Raw genomic sequence first — 18,830 nt, 5'->3', positions numbered from 1 at the left:
AATACATATTTTACTTTTGATAATAAACAGTGTCTTTCTCTGGGTACTCACATAGAAAGGAAAGAAAACAGGTTCAGATCCCAGTTCTGCCATGTGCTGGTTCAAATCCTGGGTTCAAATCCCAGTGCTGCCATCTGCTGATTCTGCAGCCTTGGCCAGTGATTTAACTTCGTGGCACCTGGGTCTTCATCTCGGGCTGTGAGCTTTTTTCATGCTCATCTTTGAGTCTCCTGTGCCTAAAACAGTGCCCTGGTGTTACAGACTCGCTTAATACTCACCGGATGGGTGGAAGGGAGTGGGGAGAGAGGGAAGGGGGAAAGGAAGGGAGGGAGGGAGGAAGGAAGTTTTGTGTCGTTTGTCTACTCTATTCTGAGAATTAACAGTGGTGACTGTAAAGCGTGCGGCCCAGCACATGCTCAACCCATATCTGTTGTTATTTTCCTTTTCACATTCACTGCTGTTTTCATAGTGGGTGATTTTACTGGTCTTAAGTTAGCCATGCCCTTCGTTACATTGCGTGTACATGCCAGGGCTTCTCATCCCCCAGGTCTTGTGAACTCCTCTGCTTGGGGCTGGACTAAAGCAGGTCATTTTCCAGGTACAGTATTTTGTTTTAATGCACATCAGAGGGGCATTAGAGAGGCATGTTTGCTTTATATTTTTTAAAGCATTTCTTACCGAAGTTAAAATTTAATCACCAAGCAAATAACCAGTCTCCACCATTCTGTGTCCTGCTGCAAAATTGACGACTCCCCTCGTGAAATATGGTGCATGGCCATTAAATTGCTGACATGTATAAGGCTCCAAAGATTTTGACCAAAATGATCTTCCTGTCATTTATACGGCCAATCTTACTGCTTTGTGAGTGCGTTCGTTTTTCTCCGGTTCTGCCGTTTTGCATCCTGGCCGGTTCTGAGGAGGCCTGTCTCAGAAGCATCCCTGTGTTTTCAGACAATATGCAAGAAAACAGAAAGATTCGCTATTCACTCGAATTTGATTACATAGGAAGTTGGACAAGGAGGAAATATCGGTCATACCTCTGTTAGAAATTATGTGACGTCTTTACAGCCAGAGAACTCATTTTCCGCCAACAGTGTGTGTGTGAAGTGCTGATGTTTTTTTTTTAAGTTCACTTGTTGCTTTTGCAGAATGTAAAGTTTTTCATTGTATGAAGTAATTTGATTCACTTATTTACTGAGCCTTGAGCATGAGAGAGATGTGTATTTTAAAACTGTGTTTTTTTCTTCCGCATCAGGAGGAGTGGTTATTCTCTATAATGCTATGCTTAAGTAAATTACACATTCGGGGTATCTAAATTGTCATGCCAAATTATAGGACGTTTTAATTATTATGTGGATGTGACAGATTCAATTATTCCTGAACTCTTTTGAGAAAGCTGCCCTCGGCAGTGATTCCCAGTAGTAAACAAAAGAGCAACAGGAAAATGCCCTTTATAAAAGACTTAATAAATGTTTCCCATGAAATACCAGGGGACAGCCCTGACTGGTGTGGTTCAGTGGGTTGAGCATCATCCTACAGAGCAAAGGTCTCAGGTTCGATTCCCGGTCAGGGCACGTGCCTGGGCTGAGGGCTTTGTCCCAGGTCAGGCCACAGGGCACAGACCAGAGACAGTCAGTTGATGTTCCGTTCCCTCTCTCCTTCCCTTCCCCTCTCTCTAAAAATACATACATACATACATAAACAAATAAATAAATAAAATTTTAAGAAAAAATACCACAGGACAGAATTAACTCTAATTCCTCAATGTGGAAAACCAGTGTGTCCTGCTTAGATACTCAGCGTATCCTGTGGAGATAAATTCACTCCACGTGGAGCCTAAATGAAGAACTAAGTACCACCTCACTCCCATCAGAAGCGCTTTCCTCAGTACCGCCCTGGCACCGCTTGTCTCAACCCCCTTCCCCCTCTCTGAAGCCATCAACCCAGGCCCTAATAAGTGGGGATGCAGCGAGGAGAGCCCCTTCTGTCCCTTTCAGTTTCCGGTGGGCACAGTGATGAGTGGTAGAACGGCTGGAAGGTGGCAGCTGCCGAGCGGGGGGCAGAGAAGCAGGGAGAGAGGGCTGCGGAAGCAGGTAGTCGGATCCCCGGCCGGCCATTCAGGTGGGGCTGCGCCCATGCGCTACATGGGCCATGGTCCCTGGAATTTGGAGCTCAATGTCTCAATTGCTTCTTTCGTCTTATCCAAAGAGAAAGTTGGATTTCTGGATTTCTAGAGAGTTCTCCCATGCAGAGCCGCTTGGGTAGCAGCTCCCTGGCCGGCCTTTCACTCTCAGAATAATCACCTGCAGCCAGAGCCTCCTCGAAGATGCACCTTCATCTTGGTGGCAAGGGACTCCAGAGGGTTTACTTCTTCCCCACATACTGGTCAGGTTCCGTCAGGCCAGCTCGGCAATTAGTTCCCTGTCAGGTCACTGCCATCTGGTTTGTATGACATCATCCGACTTTTCAGATAAATTGAGTTTGATTTTCTTGAATCAAGAAACTTCCTAACTCTGAGGGTATGAAGAAATAGCCCTCAAAGCTCAGAGGCGGAGAGCCGAACACGCTAACCGATGGAAACAACCCAAAAGGCCGCTGGCAGAGTATAAAAATGCCATGGGACTGCTGAGTGCCCATAATCCTCATCTAAAACTCCCAGTTTCTCCCTCTCCTCTAACATTATAATGATAAAAGGTCGGGCTAGGCCTTTGTCTGCCTAGGAAACCAGGGTAATCAAACTGTTTAAATACCCGCCAGGTCTGCCACCCAAACAGACCCTCTCTCTTCCCCCTCTGCTGCCGCTTTCCGAAATATTGTCTGAGTTATTATAATACGTTACTGCAAAACATTGTGTGCTAATGGGTTCTTTCTGCTGATGAACAGGTTTTGGATTCAGGAAGACTGAAGGAATATGATGAGCCCTATGTTTTGCTGCAGAATAAAGAGAGCCTATTTTACAAGATGGTGCAACAACTGGGCAACGCAGAAGCTGCTGCCCTCACCGAAACAGCCAAGCAGGTGAGTGCGCCGAGGGGAGCTATAATTACCGTGCGTCTCCGGGGATGCCCCCTCACAATCTGGCACCGCCGCGGGCCACGGTAACGAGCACCCTGTGCCCTTTTCAATTATAAGCCTCTGGAGACACAGCTTCGTGGCTCGGTCTTAACAACACGTCCCGGGTTGAAGTCAGGTCTGCTGAGAATCGGCAGATGTGGTGGGGCCGGGGTATAGGGCGTGTGCGTGCTCGCGTGTGCCTGGGACGAATTTCAGGTCACGCTTTTCCTATGTTTAGACGCTTCTGGTTTGGAGTCTCGCACAGCACAGAACACTCCCATTTCACAGACGCATTGCTTTTCATCCGAAAAGCAATGAAATGGCGAATGGGCGTGCTTGAGATGCAAATGCTGTCGTGGTACATCTGGGAAACTGGAGAGTTTTGGAGACAAAAACGCGGACTGTTGTTGGTTAGATCTAGAAAGATCTACCAGGGGAATGGTAGGCATGCTGTAAACACTGACAGTATTAACCAGAAATGGAGAAGAGCAGAGATACGCAGCGTCCACGTTGAGCGATTACTACAGTGAGCAAAGAGGGCGAGGCCCTGCACTTGAGTGCCGTGCGCTGGGCTGCAGGTCCTGCTGTCATTGTGCCGGTTTGAGAGGCTGAGACTTGGGGGAAGGGAAGGAACTGGACCCTGGCTTTGTAGCTCCCTGGATCTTGGGCAGAACAAGAGTTAAGCTTTAAGTTTAGAGACGACGAAGTCTGTGCTCTGAGCTTTTCCGGAGTATGGTGTGGGGATGTAGGGAACCTACCTGTGGACGACTGTCCTTAGTTCCTGACATCCACACAGAGCTTTTATTTACTGCCTCGTCTGGCAGCCAAAGCTTCCCTTCTAAGACCTGATGGATCTTTGGGGACCCCCTGAATAATCTAGTCACAGAAACAGCTGGGAATCTCACAAACCCTTTTGTTCTTTGACGTCAGGCACTTTTTCATCAAAGAGGTGTGTCCTCACCTAAGCATCAGAGGCTCCATTTAAAAAATTTGTTATATATTATCAAGGTGTTGAGTAATGAGAAAAGATCACAGAATTTTAGGTAGGCCCAGATAATAATAGTTCAGCATTCTTATTTTGCAGATGAGAACGCTAAGGCCCCTTAGAAGGAAGGGGGTGCCATATATAGAGGGACATAACTAGTGCTACACTAATTTGTATTAAACACCGAATTACCAGTAGAAATTGTTCTTTTGGAAAATGTCTTCATTCGAGTGCAACATACATACAGAAAAGCACACAGGTCATGGCATTAGGAGACTCATGATTCCTGGTCCAGTCGTCTTTGACCGAAGTGAATAGTAGGAATGGTAAATTACATGTGTTGTTCTTGACAGTCTGTTTCCTGTGGTTCTCACATGCGTGACTTCACTTCCTCCTCGTGGTGGTTCTTTCTTATCCCACTTCATGGGTGAGGAGATTGGGTCACAGCGTCCGTCAGTGGAAAGCGGCAGGGAGTGTTGGCTGCCACCCCGGGCTCCGCACGCCGTGTCCAGTTTGAAAAGGCTGCTTCGTGTCTCTTGTGGTGTCCAAGGTGGGGCCGGTCCCTCAAGTGTCCATGGTGGCAGATCACGACTCTTGGATTTCAGTCCTACACTGGCCCACGAAAAGACATGAGGAAAGACCTGTCTCGATTCTCATTCCCGGTTGCACACCTTCTTGGCATTCTTTCTGCACATGCTTGGTCCCCTTGGGAGACACACCACCCACCAGACTGCCAACCCAACGTGCAGGCATCCGCTAGCAGTGCGTCATCCACACTAACACCAAGAGGACTGTTAACTAAATCAGCAAGCATTTCACTCTGAGAGATTAGAATTCATTCATTTGAAAAGAAAACTCAACACCTGGGAAAAGTTACTTTGAAATTACGTTTTCTGGACCACACAGGTGCACCTGTGAAAATGTTGGTGTAGGTGCTGAATCACCCATGATCATGACATTGTAGAGAAAGTGCTTTTTGGAGACATTACGTGGAAGGGCCTACTAGTTTGCCAGGGCTTCAAGAGTGAAGTGCCACGGGATAAGTCGGTTAAACAACAGAAATGTATTTCCTCACCGTCCTGGAAGCCAGAGGCCACTCTCCCTGGCTTGTTAATAGCTGGCTCTCTTCCTGTCTCCACGTGCCTTTCCCCCCTTCATGTGTCTGTGTCCTCACCTCCTTCTCTTATAACGACCCCTGTCAGGTTAGGACCCACTGGTGGGACCTCGTTTTAACGCAGTGGACCCTATCTCCAAATCCAGTTACATTTGAGGTGTTGGAGGGTCAGGACGTCCTCCTGTATGTTTTGGGGGGGGCACAGTTCAGCCCGTCACGAAGGGCGAAGGCCTGTCATTCACTCTGTCACCTGATGGAGCAGACCTGCACTGAGGTTTCTGAGGACCCTCTGTTCCCAGCGTGTGGCAGAGGCGCTGTGTTCTCTCTTTGTGACGTCACCAGATGCAAACCCCAATGTTACCAAACGCCGAGGCCCTAGATTCTAGGCGCCTGGACCACTTGGAATAGTGAAAGGGCCTCTCACTCGGGAGCCAGATGGGCTGATAAGTCACCTCGCGCCTCTGCCCTCAGTGGTCCCCCTTCTTCACGCTGTACGGCCAGAACCAGACGAGAGGAGCCACGCTCCAGCACTTTGGGGAAGATGGAGCATTGCCCGCATGTAAGAGAAGGCTGCCTGTCCATGAAAAAAGTTGGATCCTTTTTTTTAGGGCTGCGCATTGAACTCTTTCGCCTCTGTGATCACAAAAGACAAATCCGACGTTCTTCTAAGTAGCTTCAGAGACTCTAAGTGATTGACATTTATGTATGACAATTAGCTTTTTTTAACAAATAGTACATTGAATGTTACAAAATCTAAAATATTTACTTTTTAATTCGTTTTTAAAAATAAGTCACCTCCCTACTCCCATCGACCGTCATAGCACCTGCCCAGAACGAGCCCCGGCACAGGGACTGCCCATTGGCATTTCTCTGCCCATGAGTGGACCCTCCAGCTTTGAAGTGCTAATGATATGCTCTTCTCTGTTTTTTAAATTTAATATTAGATGTCAGGTTATACCCACGCATATAGTTATCTCATTCTTTTCCACGGCTGCTTAGTACTGTACGTTGCCAGGTGTAATGAGCACCCACATTTTTGGCCCAAACTTTCAGGAAAAAGATGTTCCCTTTTAATTTTTTTATTCAATTTTGTATGTATTTATCTATATTTAGATACTTGTTTTTTGTATTATAAAGAAATTTTAGCCTTTATTTCATTTTTTAAAGATTTTATTTATTTATCTTTAGAGGGGAAGAGGAGGAGAGAGGGAGAGGAATATCAATGTATGGCTGCCTCTCGTGCATCCCCTGCTGGGAACTGGCCTGCAACCCAGGCATGTGCCCTGACTGGGAATCGAACTGCGATCCTTTGGTTCGAAGGCCTGCACTCAATCCACTGAGCTACACCAGCCAGGGCTAGCATTTATTTTTGAACATATTATGGTACAAGAAAATTTATGTAGCAAATAATTACAAAACACAAGGACACATACAAAGTATTTCAGGTACTACCCATATATAATGCACATCCTCATTTTTCCTTAAAAACTTTGGGCAGAAAAAGTGCACACCGTACATGGCAAAATATGGTATTTATGCTTTCTCCTTCCCTACTCCCCATTTTTTCCTTCTAATTAACTTCGAAGAGTTTTATATTTTTTCCCCAAAGAAGGAGTTCTCAAATTTACTTGATTTCAAATGCTGTCTTACATTTTATCAATTCTGTCTCTATCTTTATTCATTCCTTCTTTCTGTGGTTTATTTTATTGTCATTTACTTCTTGAATGCATTTGCTTTTATTTTTTCTTGTTTATTAATATAAGTATTTCAAGGCTATAAACTGTTCTTTGAATATTGTTCCAGTTATATCTTATAGGTTCTGGTGTATAGTGCTTTTGTCATAGTTAAGTTATTATATAGAGATTCTGAAACTTGGTTTTGATTTCCCTTTGGCCCGAGAATTATTTGAGAAGGAGGACTTTAAAATTCTCTGGTGAATAGGGGCTCGTATGTTTGTTTTCTGTCATCCTCATCTGTGTTGACTTTCATTGCCTCGTGAGCAAAAAAAAATGTTGTCTGTATTATTTCCATTCAGAAACAGTATGTATAACTAATACTTTTTGTGTCCTCATATATAAGCAATTTTCATGAATATTCTTCGGGTATGTAAAAAAGAGGAACTACTGTCTGATTAGGGAAGAGAGTTTAATAACTTTAATTAGATCTACTTAAGCATGGTTGCCTCTCACACACCCTCTACTGGGGACCTGGCTCACAACCCAGGCATGTGTGCAAGACTGGGAATTGAACCAGGGACCCTTTGCTTTGCAGACTGGCACTCAATCCGCTGAGCCACACCAGCCAGGGCTCACTATGAATTCTATTTTCTACTTTAAAAAAATTTTTCCCACTGTTTTAAAGTGCCTGTCGTTGATTCATTGAATGCTCCTGGCCCTGAATCCAAGCTGGTTTAAAACTAAAACTGAGTCCCCTGCTGTCAGTTTCTTTCATTTTCCAGGAATGTCTTTAAAGACATCAAACTGTACATGTACCTTCTGTGAATGGCTTGTAGTTAGGCCTAGTTCTGAGATTTAATCTTAGCCTTTTATTAAACAGATGAGTTTAGTCCACTTACATTTATTGAGATTATAGGCATGTTCTTTGTTCTGTCATGTTCGTTATACTTTGAGTTTTTAGTGGTTTTTTTTTTAAGCTTTTAATTTGTGGCTTGTAATTTTGTTTTTTTTGCATATTGCTTTATGTATGTTTTTACTTCTTTTAGGAATACTTTATTTCTTTATTATTATTTGACTCCCGTGACAAACAATGACAACATATCATCCCTCTCTTTGTTTTACCACCAAGTTTTAGTTGTTTGGCTTTCTTCTATTCACCTTCAAATCTTTAAAAACACTTGAATCGCTGCTATGTTACTGGTTTTAATACGAACTTCTCCATCTCTGAGTTGGCTAAACTTGGAGTTGTGGTCCATCAGTGGAGCTGTGAGATCCACTTAATGAGTCGGGACCAGGGCGTTTTGGGAAATGAAACAGCAAAGAATGGAATGGGACAAAAATAACAATGAGTCCTTCCCAGTCACAGTAAATGGTTTGGGAGCCTCCTGTCAGTACAGATAAGTACAGGTATGGATAGGGAATTTCTACGGCGTCTCGACGTAAAGTGGGATGTAGTTAGCATTGCGGTGGCAGTAAAAAGGAGAGGTTGAACATCAGTGGACTTTACCATCTTAAAGGAGGAGGGTTCAGTGAAGCTGGAACCCTTGGCTTAACATGTATGTATGGCATATGTGTCTGCTACGTTTCTCATTCAAATTCTCTGGCTATAAAATTTCCGGGTCATCTTTTCTCCATACATGAAGCAAAGGTCTTCCAGCCTTGTTTATTCATGTAGAGAAGTCGGCGGCCCAGTCAAACACCATTGGATCTTTCCTGGGACATCAGCACGCTTTTGGTCTCTAGTTACAAGTTTTCTTTTATTTCTGGAAGTTTACTTGAATTATAGCTTCGAATTTTTTATTTGATTGTCTTCTGTATCACGTGTATGTTATCTGTCCTTTGTTTTATAAAGCCATTTTCTCCTTTTATTAATTTCCAGTTGCTTGGCCCGCTTTCGCAGTCCTTTCCTCCGCGTCCCATTCTGTTCTCCCCACTCCACCAGCAGTGGCAAATCCCCTTTGCGCTGCCTTCAGTGGAACGTCCACCGCTTGGATGTTCTCGTTTTTCTCTTCCACTTCGCCTTTGGCCTCTGCCAGCTCGCACTTCATTATCTCCCATTGCTGCGCCGTGTTTCCCTGGACGGCCGGATCTCAGTTGTCCACAGGCTGGTTCTTCTACTATATTTTCTTTCTATTATATATTTGTTATAATTTTCACTTGTTTGGTGAGTGAGTATTCATCCGTCATGTACTTGTCTTGTTCCTTTTCCTCACATTTTGTTCTGTATTTTGTAGATCCTGTATGGCTACTTTTACAGTATTATTATGAGAGGTCCTACTACTGACCTTTGAATTAACTGAGTTTTTCCGAGACCATATATTTGCAGATTAGTTGTGGCTAGGGCATATTTTAGGCTAAAGAGGGTTCTTTCTACTCAGCAAGGACGCTCCTTGTGGTTCAGAAGAAGAATATGTGAGTGTGTGCTCAGATGAGCGAGAGAAAAATTGAGAATATGTATCCATGTAACCGGCCCTCCTCCCTAGCTGCACAGACGGGCAGTTACGATGCTCATTGCAGTTTAGGGTCTCTCTTCACCTAGGGCCTTACCAGTGTGCGTGCTTCAGGGAGAGATGGCGGTTCTCTGGGGCTCCTCATGAACACACCTTTCTTGGAATTTGCGTTGGTTGGAGAGCTGTGCTCTCCCGTGGTTGCCGAGGTCTGCTCCCGCCGGTGTCCTCTCTCTGGTCGCAGCCCCGTTGGATTCAGCTATATGTGGCAGCTCTTCTGAATATTTTGCCATTTGGGATTTCAGGTGACTCCTGATTTCTTCAAAAATGGGCTTTAAAAAAATTCATAATATCCTAGCTGTTTAGGGTGGTTTCTGAGAGGGTATGGAGAGAAAAAAATCCGTTTTCATTATCTTAAAAGCAAAAGTCCTCTCTAACTCGCCAGTACTCTTTAACTTTGATAATATGCATGCCATTGTGCACCAAAGTCAGCCCCATTTTAAAGGTTAGCTTGAGAGTGACTGGCACTGAGCTTGGGCCGTACAGTTCAGGGAGAACGAACTGACAGGGCTTTGAGCCAGAATTCAATGTACCGAGTAATGTACCGCTCCTTGTGAATATGAGCAAAAATGCTCCCCATTATCTGTGCAGGGGAGCTTTGTAGCCCTGTCATGGTTAATACGCTCTAATTCCATGATGGTGGCTTTATTGACCATTGACGCCTTAAACACTCCATGCAGGTTCAGCCTATATTAGAGAAATTATAATGAACCAAACCCAAGAGAAGGAGGGGAAGAGAGACAAGAAACCAAACACTCACTGGTCTAACAGCCTTCTGGCCCTGAACTTGAACTTGTATGGCAGTGTCTCCTTTAATCTTCACAGACCACTCTGTGTTGGCATTATCCCTTTTTGACAAATGGCAGAAGAGCCTCGGTGATTGCCCAGAGTCACTAGTTTGGTGCTCCACCACTTCCGTAATCTCTCAACTATCCCCCTGCCTCCCGGGTTTTCCCATTCGCTGGGTTAGACGTGTCCCCGATACAGCTCTGGGGCTCTGTGGAGACAGTATCGAAAGATCCACCAAAGGGCTTCCCGGCTGCTTTGTTCTCACCATCCACGAGAGGCGATGCTGCCTCGTTCTGTGGGCTAAGGGGCCACCTCTCCGAGCAGCACCATCACCACACCCAGCACTTAACTCAGCAGGTTTTCAACGTGCAGTTTGTAGCCATTAATTAGTTCCTATGAGGTAAGTCATTGTCTCATTTCCCAAGTGAGGCAGCCAGGATGGAGAGAGGTGAAGCGATTTTTCTGGGATCAGCAGTGAATCCCAGAACAGAGAGCTGAGATTGGCCCCCTCTGTAGGCTTAGCCTGTGCGCCAGGACCCCTTGAACAAGCGCCCGGTCCTGGCAGCTACCTGCACCACCACCACCGCATCGTGAGCCAGCCACCGTCTGCACCTCTGCTGGCGGCGGAGGGTGTTCTGAAACTTGTTATGAAACAGATGAGAAAAGGAAAGGTCAAATAAAGGATATATACACAGGAAGGCCGTTTTCCGAGTTCAGTTTCTAGCCCTTCGGGCCATGAAGCTAACATGATTTTAGTGAACGGTTGCTAACAAGGACACACCCTTTATTGAAGACATCACACTGAGAGAGTCTCGGGGAAGGGAACTAATTGGCTCATTTGGGGAGGACAGTCAAGCAGTAGAAAATGAAATGACTTTCCATTTGTCCTTTGGGCAATTTTGTTTTATTTTTATTTATTTGTTTTTTTAAGCCGGTCTCTGGCCAGTCTTACTAAAGGACAATGCAGCAGGATGTCCTCCCGACCCGGCTGTCCTGTCATGCTGCTAATCGTGGCAGGGCCACCTGGCTCGATGACAGCAGTGCGCACACCCTGCGGTGTCACTGTCCGCACACTGCCCAGTGAGGTGGTGACAGACCCCAGGCTTGGCCAGCATGGCCTGGTACTCTGCCCCCGATGCCCTAAAGGTGGCACAGTGGTTGGTGAGGATGACCAGTCTTGCTCTGCCTCGTCTCATCGCCTTCAGGGTCGGTCTGTGCCCCAGCACTCACTTTCCGCTTTGCGTAACAAGTCAGAGCCTCCTTTAGTTGGTCAACTCCAGGGACTCTTTTGTCTTCTTTGCAGCCACCGACTTCCTGCATTAGGTCCCCCACCAAGAGCAGCTGCCAAAGTAGCCTGGGAGCAAGAAAGGCCTTCTGGCTGTTTGTAATTTCACCAAGAAATGGTGGTTGTTTTTTTTTTTTTTTTTTGAGTACGTAAGCTACAACGACACAACATATGGCTATCTTTAAAACATGGAGGAGGGAGATGATATAAATGAGCCCCCAGTAGAAAATTTATTTTTAAATACATGCTTTTTCATGGGAAGAGCCTCAGGGTCCACCCAGTAGGGTCCCAGCCTTACGGAAGGATTTCCTGTTTTTCTCCCTAAGTGACAGCGTATAGTATTTCCCATGCAGGGATGTTTTGGGAACAGCAAGTGTGTCAGCAACAAGAGAAAGGGAGGGGACACTTCCCAGGAAGGCGGCTGTCTCTGTGCTTCTCATTTTTGCATGTGGAGGCCGTTCTCTCTGTAATAACTGTGTTGACAGCACCCACGAATGGATTCGCAGCCAGGTTGTCTAAAAGAGATCCCGAATCGTGTGCCGAAGGGACCCAGCTCGTGACACTTGTCAGCCTCAGATAGATGGCACATTTTCTGTTTTAAAGACTCACACAAAACTTTTCACATTCGTCTTTGAAAAAAAATTACATTTGAAGGCCTTTTTCACCCAAACACATTTTGAGATAAGAGCTCCCAAGTCGTGACATTATTTCATTTTGTTATGCGCATCTGTCAAGGAACTGAGATACGATACAGCCACTAAAAACTGATGATTGCCGAACAGAGGAACTTGACAGCATTTCATTTCCTTTATGTCCTGATTATACATTTATCAGAAAGCCTGTATCTCTTCCTAGTTCAGCTAGAAATTGCTAGAATGCAGGAACTCAAAGGCCCGGCGAAGAACCGTCCTATTATTTGGTATCATCTCCCATTTTTAGAGAAGTTGCTTGGGTGAGTCATTGTTAAGGCTTTTGCCTCTCTTTTCATTACTGCGCCCACTGTCCCCAGATCACATTTCTATAGGCCGAATGACTGCTCTGCCGCACGAATTAAACGCTGGGATATTTCATCCGTATACGCCGGCGTTTCAATACTTGTCCATCAGAGTTTGTAAAATACCGGGATTACACCCAGACATTAACATCCAAATCTATTGTGTTCATTTTGTGTGTGAAAATGAGAAACCCTTGTGCAGACACTAGATTTCCCATCCTCTTTGTCACCCTGTTTTTAATTTAGCTCCGGGTTTTGAGTCAGTAAAACGACTCTGCTTATCAATTTAATGTAGCGATAAAACCTATCTGCGGATCAGAACGATCAGAACTGAAGTGGACCTGCAGGTTGACTGGCATTAAGCCCGGCCTCGGTGGGGGTTTGTAATAGGGCTACTTCCTTTATGGAATAAATGCATACCTGAATTTTTTTTTTAAATTGTGCTTCTGTGAGGGTTAGGAGTTTGCTTCATAGGGAGACGTGGACATAGAAACGCACTGCCTTAGGGAGAAGGACTTTGAAACTTGAAACACGTTCTTTTTACACCCGTCTTGTCCTTGTTTTATTGCAGGTGTACTTCAGAAGGAATTATCCAGACATTACCCAGAATGGCCCTGTGGTTGTGAACACGTCCAACGGACAGCCCTCAGCCTTCACTGTTTTTGAGACAGCCCTGTGATTCTGCCACGATGTCAAGGCCACTCCGAAGACATTTTCCCGCTATTTTTGCACTCTCTGAACCACACTAAATTTTTTTTTTTTACACTAGCACCAAATACTTCACATACAAGACGTTAGTTTGTTTGGATTTTGCCTCCAACTGCATCCAGTGATCTCAGGCTCTATCAAAGTTACTCATTATTTATATTTATATTTATATGTTATCGTATTTTTTCCTTATCTAAACCAGAAGTGCAAGCCACCAACAAAAGCTTTGTACCAGGTTTTGTGCCTTCAGAGACTCAGAGCCAAGGCTCCTTTTGTGAGGTGCAAGACAACGTCGGAAAAGATACTTTTTTACGCGCCCCCCAAATTACATATTACTGCCCGGTCTATCAGGGATTCTGTTTACTTGAAAGCTGTGTGACGTCACCTCACGCTGTTGTCTTACCACTTTCTTCAACATACTTAGGATCCATTAATCCCTGCCCCCCCCCCCCCACCAACAGGCTTCCGGCTCAAATAGCACAGATAAAACTAATAGGAAAAACAAAAAAATATGCTTCGGTATAAGTGACATTATAGTAGGGAGAGTATATTCTCCCCCCCCCCCAGAAAATGTATATTGTTAAAGTATAGAAAGGCAGTATTTAATTACATGTTCCGAAAGAAAAGGAAGAGAAAAAATAATGCTTTGTCAAAATAGAAGCACTTGTAGATGACATAGTAATTAAGGACCCAAGTGTGGTCTTTGACCGTCTTTAAATCTGTGTGACTTTGCCATGGCCGCTGTTGCAGTTTTAGACACAGTGCGCTGATGTTGTCGAGAAAAGGCAAACCGCTCCCGGTAATTCCTGAATAGGTAGTACCGCTCTCGTTTGGGTTTCTGCCGGCCGACCTTCCTCCGACCTTCCTCCGACCCGTAAACCTTTTGGGGTAGCCTTTATCGGACGTCCTTCTAAACTGCCTGCGCGGGCTGCCCTGCGTTGGTGAGGAAGAAAACGAAAATCACTGCAGACACTGACTGCGCTCACACGGTGTGTTCTCAGGATGCAGCCAGAAGACCTCCGGGTTACAGTAGTTTCCTTTCGACACAAGAGCAGTTTGTTTAGGCCTTTCTGATTAGCCAATGAACAGGTCACACTGCATCCCAGGGCCTTCTGTGCTCTCCTCAAACTGGGGGTCTTGAGTTTTTCTTGATGGTGATGGGTGTAGTATCTTGGGGTCAAGTGACTGAAGATTTGACTGTCCTGGTTTAAGTGGACTCTCAAAACCTCTCAGAATAAGGTATAGCCACCCTCAACTCGCATATAATAATACCTCTATGCCTTCATAGAGCAGGTTTTTGGAGTCTTCAACGGAAACAAATGTTTTCTAGAATCAAGCCTTAAACACACACACACACACACAGCTGACTACCAAAATAATGTGAGTGCCGTAGCTGTTGAACATTTTCTATCTAAAAATATTATGGTCAACGTCTAGTCCAGTGAAGCAGTCAGCTGTTTAATAGTCAAGGTTAGTATTTCAGGAGACTGGGGCAACAGCGAGGGTAACCACGAGGTTTGTTGAAGCGGTGGAAGTATTGGAAATGTATGTGTGTTTAGTTTGTCTTTAGAGATTAAAGGGAGTTTTTAAATGTTTCTATTTGATTTTTACTGTCATCATAGACTTTTTAATGAAACAAAATCCAGTTGAAATAAATGACAGTTTTCGTCTCTGTGTAGAGTTCTGTGCTGTCGTTCTTAGAGGGGTTGCTGGCCCGTGCCCTTTCTGGGTTGAGAGTCACTGAGTGTTCCCGAGGTACCTTCCGTGACCGGCAGGTCCTCTTGACGCGTTGATGCGCTGGACCGAACGTTCTCAGCACGTAGGTTGTTTTCAGGCAGGTTAACGTAGTTGCTACGGAAGCAAACCCAGTTGCCTCACTTGCAGGAACAAGGAGAGGGGGCTAGCGTATGCCCTCTGCCTGAACAAGTATTAGATCATTGAGGTTTTTGGTTATTGAAAGTTTGTTTTGTCCTAGACCAACAAGAATCATCTGTTGCTGCTCCATTTAAAACACTGCAGAACAGGGTTCTCAAAGTATAGTCCCTGGACCAGCAGCCTGAGCATCACCTGGGAACTTGTTAGAAGTGCCGATTCTTGTTTCTCACCCCGTATCTACGCAGTCATAACCTCTGGGGTGGGGACCAGGAATCTGTGTCTTAATAAGCCCAAAAGGGTGATTCTGATGCAGACTGAAGTCTGGGAAGCAGTACTTAGAACCTAAGTAACTCCTAGCATTCATGAACACACAGAAAGCCCAGTTAGAGAAATAGACACAGAGACTTGAATAGACGTTTCACAAAAGAGGATACCCAAATGGCCAATGACTGGAGAAGTGCTCACTCTCCTTAGTCACCAGAAAAATGCAAATTAAAACCACAATGAGAAACACTAGACACCCACTAGAATGGCCAAGCATATCAGTCAGAAGCCAATGGAGCAGGGGAAACTCTCATGCACGACTGTCCTGGAAGTGGTCAAGGTCAGGCAGATTCACACAGGACTCGAGCAGATGGAAGAAAATTTGTGGAGCCATCAGGATATCTGACATGCCTTTATTCCAGGGCGGGGCAGTACACACGCTGCAAGCCACAAGCCACACCACGGGAAGTCCCAACTCCCTTATGTACTAAATGCATACAAAGCTGGCAGGATGCCAAGACATTATATAACAGTTTGATTTTTACACATAGGGGCCCATGTTCAAGGTTACATGAATACTGCTAAGTCATAGTCGCCCAGACATCAGGGTGAGGGAGCCTGACTGACTCCATTTTCCTTGCAACTACTGTGTGTATTAAAATGTGTATTTTGAGAAAATCACTTCGGAAACCAGTTGGACGACATTGACTCAAGCTACACACTCTGTGATCCATTCATTCTACTCCAAACGCACATACTTGTGCTCCAAGAGATGTTGTGTTCAAGGATGTTCCTAGAAACGTGATTTCTAGTAGCTCCAAACTGGAAATAACCCAAATACTCATTGACAACAGAAAAAAACCAAACTCTCATGTAATAGAAACTCCAAAGCAATGAAAGTCATTCAGTTACATCAGTGACACAGGTGAATCTCAGAAACTTAAGCAGGACCTGGAAGAATGTTTGTATTCCATTTATACAAAGTTCAAACATAGTCACAACTAAACTACAGTGTCCAGAGTCAGAATGGTTCTTCACCTGGGGAAGGTGGGCGGTGGTAGCAATTGGGTGAAATAAAAGGGGAACTTCTGGGGCATGTAAAATACTCTGGTGGGGCTGGGTGGTACTTAGAACAGTATTAGGCTCTTCATTTATTTGCTGCACTTTTCTGTGGCAGGCCGTACTTCACAACTGAGTTAACTAAAAACAGAGTTCTCTGCCTCCTTTTCTTTTAGAATCTTCCTCAAATCCAGAGGCCTAGTCATGTAAAATGGACTAATCTACATCTGGGAAACAATTTCTGCTTGAACTATGAGTCTGTTTGAGTTGTTCTGTGGTCCACAGCGAGTGGCCTCTCTTGAAGGTCTTGGCACATGAGGGGTCAGGGTCTCTGTTTTCTCTAACTGATTAATGAAACAAATCACACTTCCTCTCTCCAATTCCAGGATAAGTACCAAAGCAATGAGCAATAAGGATTTTCTAAGTTCTGTTTTTTTAAGCCACTTTATTGAGGTGTGATTGACATACAAAGACTGTACATATTTAATGTCTACAACTTCATGAGGTTGGAGGTGAGCGTATACCATGTAACCACCACGATCTATCTAATCAACCTACCCATCACCTCCAAAAGTTTCCCCTTACACTCTTCTGTCATTTCCATTTGTATGAGTGAGATCCAAACAAAATGGAATGCTAAATGCTTTTGATAACACCATAAATGGTAGGTATCTTATGAAAAACAGTCCAAACCAATTCAAGGAGGCACTGAGTTAGACTTGATGGATGAGTTAACTGTTAACTGAGCAACAGGTTAACGCGCCCCTACGTGAGCTGATGAGATCTGTGTTTTCCTTTCTGATGGTTTGGAGATACCGGAAGCTCTATTCCTCAAACCTCAATATTTGTTCCATATCAAATTCTCAAATGTCAGTGATGTTCAGAATCTGTTGCCGTGAAGTATATGAGACTTAGCACCTGGATATGTAAGTCACTTCACGTAACCAGTTCTGTTTTGGATGGGTTTTAACCTTCACCTTTACCTAGAAAACTGCAGGACATTCTGGACCCCACATCTCAAGAGAAAACCTTCCTTGTCATTCTGCAGCAGTAGTTCAGGGACGGCCATGCTTATATTTGAGTAAATGGAATGATGGAGAAGGAATCTTTTTACTTAGAAGGAAGAAAACTGAGAACTTTCAAATTAAAACAAAAAAAAATGTTCTAAAAGCCATGTTTATAGTCAGTGTAGTTTCATTAACAAATGACCTAAAACTGAACGTGTGTCAAAAAAAAATTCTATTCCCAAAGTAACAGAGTTATGAACTACAATATCCCTCAAGGAGACAGACTAAAACATAGGTACAGGTTTCCTCAAGAAATGCAATAAATTCATGGGTTGATTTCCACAAAATGTGGTGTATATGTTTTAATGGTGAGTGTTGATCTTTATCAAATTGAGGATTTTAACCCAAAAGGTAACCACATTCACACACACATAGTCCTTCTTTCCACCATTTTATATTCGATTTTAGAAATAAAGGATATGTATAAACAATAATTTTTGAGTAAAACTCCTCTGCAATTACTGGACTCTCTTGATACCGGTTGCAGTTTGGTTCTCTGGTATGCAGACTGAGATGGAGATGAATGTTCAGGATGTTCATTAGGAGGTGCCTTTGGGACCAACATTTGAGACCAAGAGGGAAGGAGCTGGGTAGGGCTGAGGGAGAAATCAAGTAGAACGGCTGACCAGACAACCTTAGCTGATACCACTGTGAGCTCCAGAGCTAAGGTGGCCCGGGAGGGTGGTCCTGCCAGTGGCCAGGCCTTCATTCAATACCTCCCCCTTGATCAGTTGTTGCCTGCAAGCTGCCCCCCAAAAGGCTGGTGGCTCAAGGCTGCCTACTGGGCAATACTTGCAGCAGCTGGGGCAACGGGTCCTTGAAGGGAGACCTGGGCGGCACATCTCTGCCCACCATAGCAGTCACAGATCCAGAGGGGGGGAATCAGGAGGTCTGGTGGCACAACATCCTTGGTGATGACATTTAGGTCAGAGTGACCAATTCAGTGGTTCTCCCCAATACCCTGTCGTCTGAAAAACAGAGAAGAAAGTCCGTGGAGGGGAGACACCTCATGCCAAGGGTCAGCCTAGTTTTCACGTCCTCTAGAAAGCCATCTTCCAGTCGGTCTACATCCTAAATAATTCCTATGCATTTCTGTAATACCCCGACTGCCCTTCATTCATTAAACACAACCACACTTAGTTTCCTTTTGTTACCATCTTGACATTGTTCATTTTTAAATGAAGGGCCTGCTTTTTGCACCTGGCACGGAGCCCTGCAAATTACATAGGCTGCCCTGACTACGAGCATTCACAGGTCATCTGTTTCCTCACTAAATGATGTGCTTCTAAAGCCTTGAACTGTGCCCTGTGCATTTTTAAATTAAATCTGCCAGCACCGTGTCTGTCACATAGTGGGTGCTCGATAAGAATTTGCTAAATGAATGAATGATGACTAGGAAAAGGATCTTCTAGACTTTATCATTTTGAAATTTGAAGAAGTAGCCTAGGATAAT

At 44.6% G+C, this 18,830-nt stretch overlaps 1 protein-coding gene across 1 annotated transcript in view; it reads left to right on the top strand.

Annotated features, from left to right (window-relative positions):
• Positions 1-13,675, top strand: part of ABCC4 (ATP binding cassette subfamily C member 4 (PEL blood group)) — a 222,820-nt gene extending 209,145 nt beyond the window's left edge. Inside the window, exons 30-31 of the mRNA XM_037057558.1 lie at positions 2,884-3,018; positions 12,976-13,675. Of these exons, the coding sequence (XP_036913453.1) occupies positions 2,884-3,018; positions 12,976-13,083 (243 nt within the window). The 3' untranslated portion in view covers positions 13,084-13,675. The remainder of the gene's footprint in view (positions 1-2,883; positions 3,019-12,975) is intronic.
• The last annotated feature ends 5,155 nt before the right edge of the window (positions 13,676-18,830 follow it).

This window comes from Sturnira hondurensis, unplaced genomic scaffold (assembly GCF_014824575.4).
Source record: "Sturnira hondurensis isolate 20B ecotype Veracruz unplaced genomic scaffold, ASM1482457v3 Scaffold0009719, whole genome shotgun sequence".
NCBI lineage: Eukaryota > Metazoa > Chordata > Mammalia > Chiroptera > Phyllostomidae > Sturnira > Sturnira hondurensis.
The sequence above is the reverse complement of the archived record's forward strand: the minus strand, read 5'-3'. Positions and strand labels throughout refer to the sequence as shown.